This window comes from Penaeus monodon, chromosome 6 (genome assembly GCF_015228065.2).
Source record: "Penaeus monodon isolate SGIC_2016 chromosome 6, NSTDA_Pmon_1, whole genome shotgun sequence".
NCBI classification, from domain to species: domain Eukaryota; kingdom Metazoa; phylum Arthropoda; class Malacostraca; order Decapoda; family Penaeidae; genus Penaeus; species Penaeus monodon.
In genome coordinates, this window is record NC_051391.1 from 1,722,228 (window position 1) to 1,724,727 (window position 2,500).

The following is a 2,500-nucleotide window of genomic DNA, read 5'->3' on the forward strand; positions in this document are numbered from 1 at the left end:
TCTCTCTCTCTCTCTCTCTCTCTCTCTCTCTCTCTCTCTTCTCTCTCTCTCTCTCTCTCTCTCTCTCTCTCTCTCTCTCTCTCCAGATGTTTTTTTTCTTTGTCTTCTTAATTTTTTTTCTTTCTTTTTTTTCTTTCTTTTCTCTTTTTGCGGGAGTTCGGTTCCAGTCTTTAATCTGACGTCGTCCGCGCTGCAGCCTTGTGCCGAAAGGAATATAAGTGAAGAACACACGATTGCAAAATATCAAGCGACGAATTTTGTATCTTTGAAAAACGAACAGTTGCAACGCTTCTGCAGTTCGTGTTAGTGTCAGGACGTGTTCTCTCTCTCTCTCTCTCTCTCTCTCTCTCTCTCTCTCTCTCTCTCTTCTCTCTCTCTCTCTCTCTCTCTCTCTCTCTCTCTCTCTCTCTCTCCTCTCTCTCCTCTCTCCCCTCTCTCTTTCTCTCTCCTCTCTCTCTTTTTCTCTCTCTCTCTCTCTCTCTCTCTCTCTCTCTCTCTCTCTCTCCTCTCTCCTCTCTCCTCTCTTCTCTCTCTCTCTCTCTCTCTCTCTCTCTCTCTCTCTCTCTCTTTCAATGGGCCCAATTCCGTGGTTTGTTCAGTGAGCCCAATTCAGTGGTTTGTTCAATGGGCCCAATTCAGTGGTTTGTTCAATGGGCCCAATTCAGTGGTTTGTTCAATGGGCCCAATTCAGTGGTTTGTTCAATGAGCCCAATTCAGCGGTTTGTTCAATGGGTCCAATTCAGTGGTTTGTTCAAAGAGTCCAATTCAGCGGTTTGTTCAACGGGACCAATTCAGTGGTTTGTTCACTGAACCCAATTCAGCGGTTTGTTCAACGGGACCAATTCAGTGGTTTGTTCACTGAACCCAATTCAGCGGTTTGTTCAATGGTCCCAATTCAGTGGATCTTTCCTGCCACCGTCACGACAGGTGAGGCCAGACGATGGCAACAGCATCCGTGGCCATGGCAGAAGGTGGCCTCCGTGGACAAGGACCGGGCAGTGCGGCAGCTGATGAAGTGGCCATGGTCTGTGTTTTATAGCGAATCGATAGCGCGTTCTGAAATTTACAGATTATTCAGCAAGCGATGAAATATCCATTTTCATTACACGGACGGGGCGATGCGAACAATTTCACTCATTAGCCAAGCCATTGTTCATTCGGGCTCAAAATACTTCAAAAGTGAAATGGTAAACACCGAAAATGTATCCTGACTAATCAACGTATTGCACAGAATAAAAAACAATGCTCAGGGATTTTGCGTGATGGTACATGTGTATGTTGTAATATGTGTGTTTGTGTAAAAGTGAATAAATGAATAGGAAAATCAAAAGATAAATAAATGGATATATAGATATATCTATACACACACACATGCACACATACACATACACACGCATACACACACGCATATATATAATATATATATATATATATATATATATATATATATATATATATATATATATATATATATATAAGTATATTGAATATATATATATATATATATATATATACACATATATATATATAATATATATATATAATACATATATATATATATATATATATATATATATATATATATATATATATATATGTTTATATTTATTTATTTATTTATTTATTCATTTATTTGTTCGTTTGTTTTTATTTGTTTATTTACATATGTGTACACATACATACATGTGTGGAATTGCGTGTGCGTGCGTTGATACATCAATCCATGCACTCCATATAGTATACTGCGCAACTAAGAGCATGAACCACAAAGCCTGTCTTCAGAATAACCATCAGAGGAACCAAACTCACCATTTTCCTTCGAACAGACGGATGAGACAGAACGGGATTAATCATTATGCAAGGAGTAAATATTACGGTAGAAATGATACTCGTTTTCTCTCTCTCTCTCTATCTCTCCTCTCTCTCTCTCTCTCTCTCTCTCTATATATATATATAATATATATATATATATATATATATATATATATATATATATCTTTCTCTCTATCTATCTATCTATCTATCTATCTATCTATCTATCTATTTATCTATCTATCCTCTCTCTCTCTCTCTCTCTCTCTCTCTCTCTCTCTCTCTCTCTCTCTCTCTTCTCTCTTCTCTCCTCTCTCTCTCTCTCTCTCTCTCTCTCTCTCTCTCTCTCTCTCCTTCTGATATCTGATCTTGCTATTTTCTCTCTCGTTCCTGGATCTCCCACGGCGATTTCGATCATGCAGTTATTAGTCATGACTAATTTTGCTTTTCTCGCTTCATCCGGATTCCCACGTCGTTATTGTATATTCGGAGGAAGAGAATGAGAAATGGAAGAACATAAGAGAGAGGAATTAGAGTATTATGAAGATAAAAGCGAAGGCTAGAGAATGATACGGGAGAATGAAGGATAGAAAGGAGAAGGGATAGGAGAAAGAGGGGGCGAGAGAGGGAGAACGAGAGAGAGAGAAGAGAGGAGAGATGAGAGAGGAGAGGAGAGAGAGAGAGAGGA

General features: G+C 38.8%; 1 protein-coding gene across 1 annotated transcript in view; it reads left to right on the forward strand.

The window, feature by feature from the left end:
• Nucleotides 1-940: 940 nt before the first annotated feature.
• LOC119573722 overlaps nucleotides 941-2,500 on the forward strand; it is an 84,748-nt gene continuing 83,188 nt past the window's right edge. Inside the window, exon 1 of the mRNA XM_037920829.1 lies at nucleotides 941-1,024. Within this exon, the coding sequence (XP_037776757.1) occupies nucleotides 941-1,024 (84 nt within the window). The remainder of the gene's footprint in view (nucleotides 1,025-2,500) is intronic.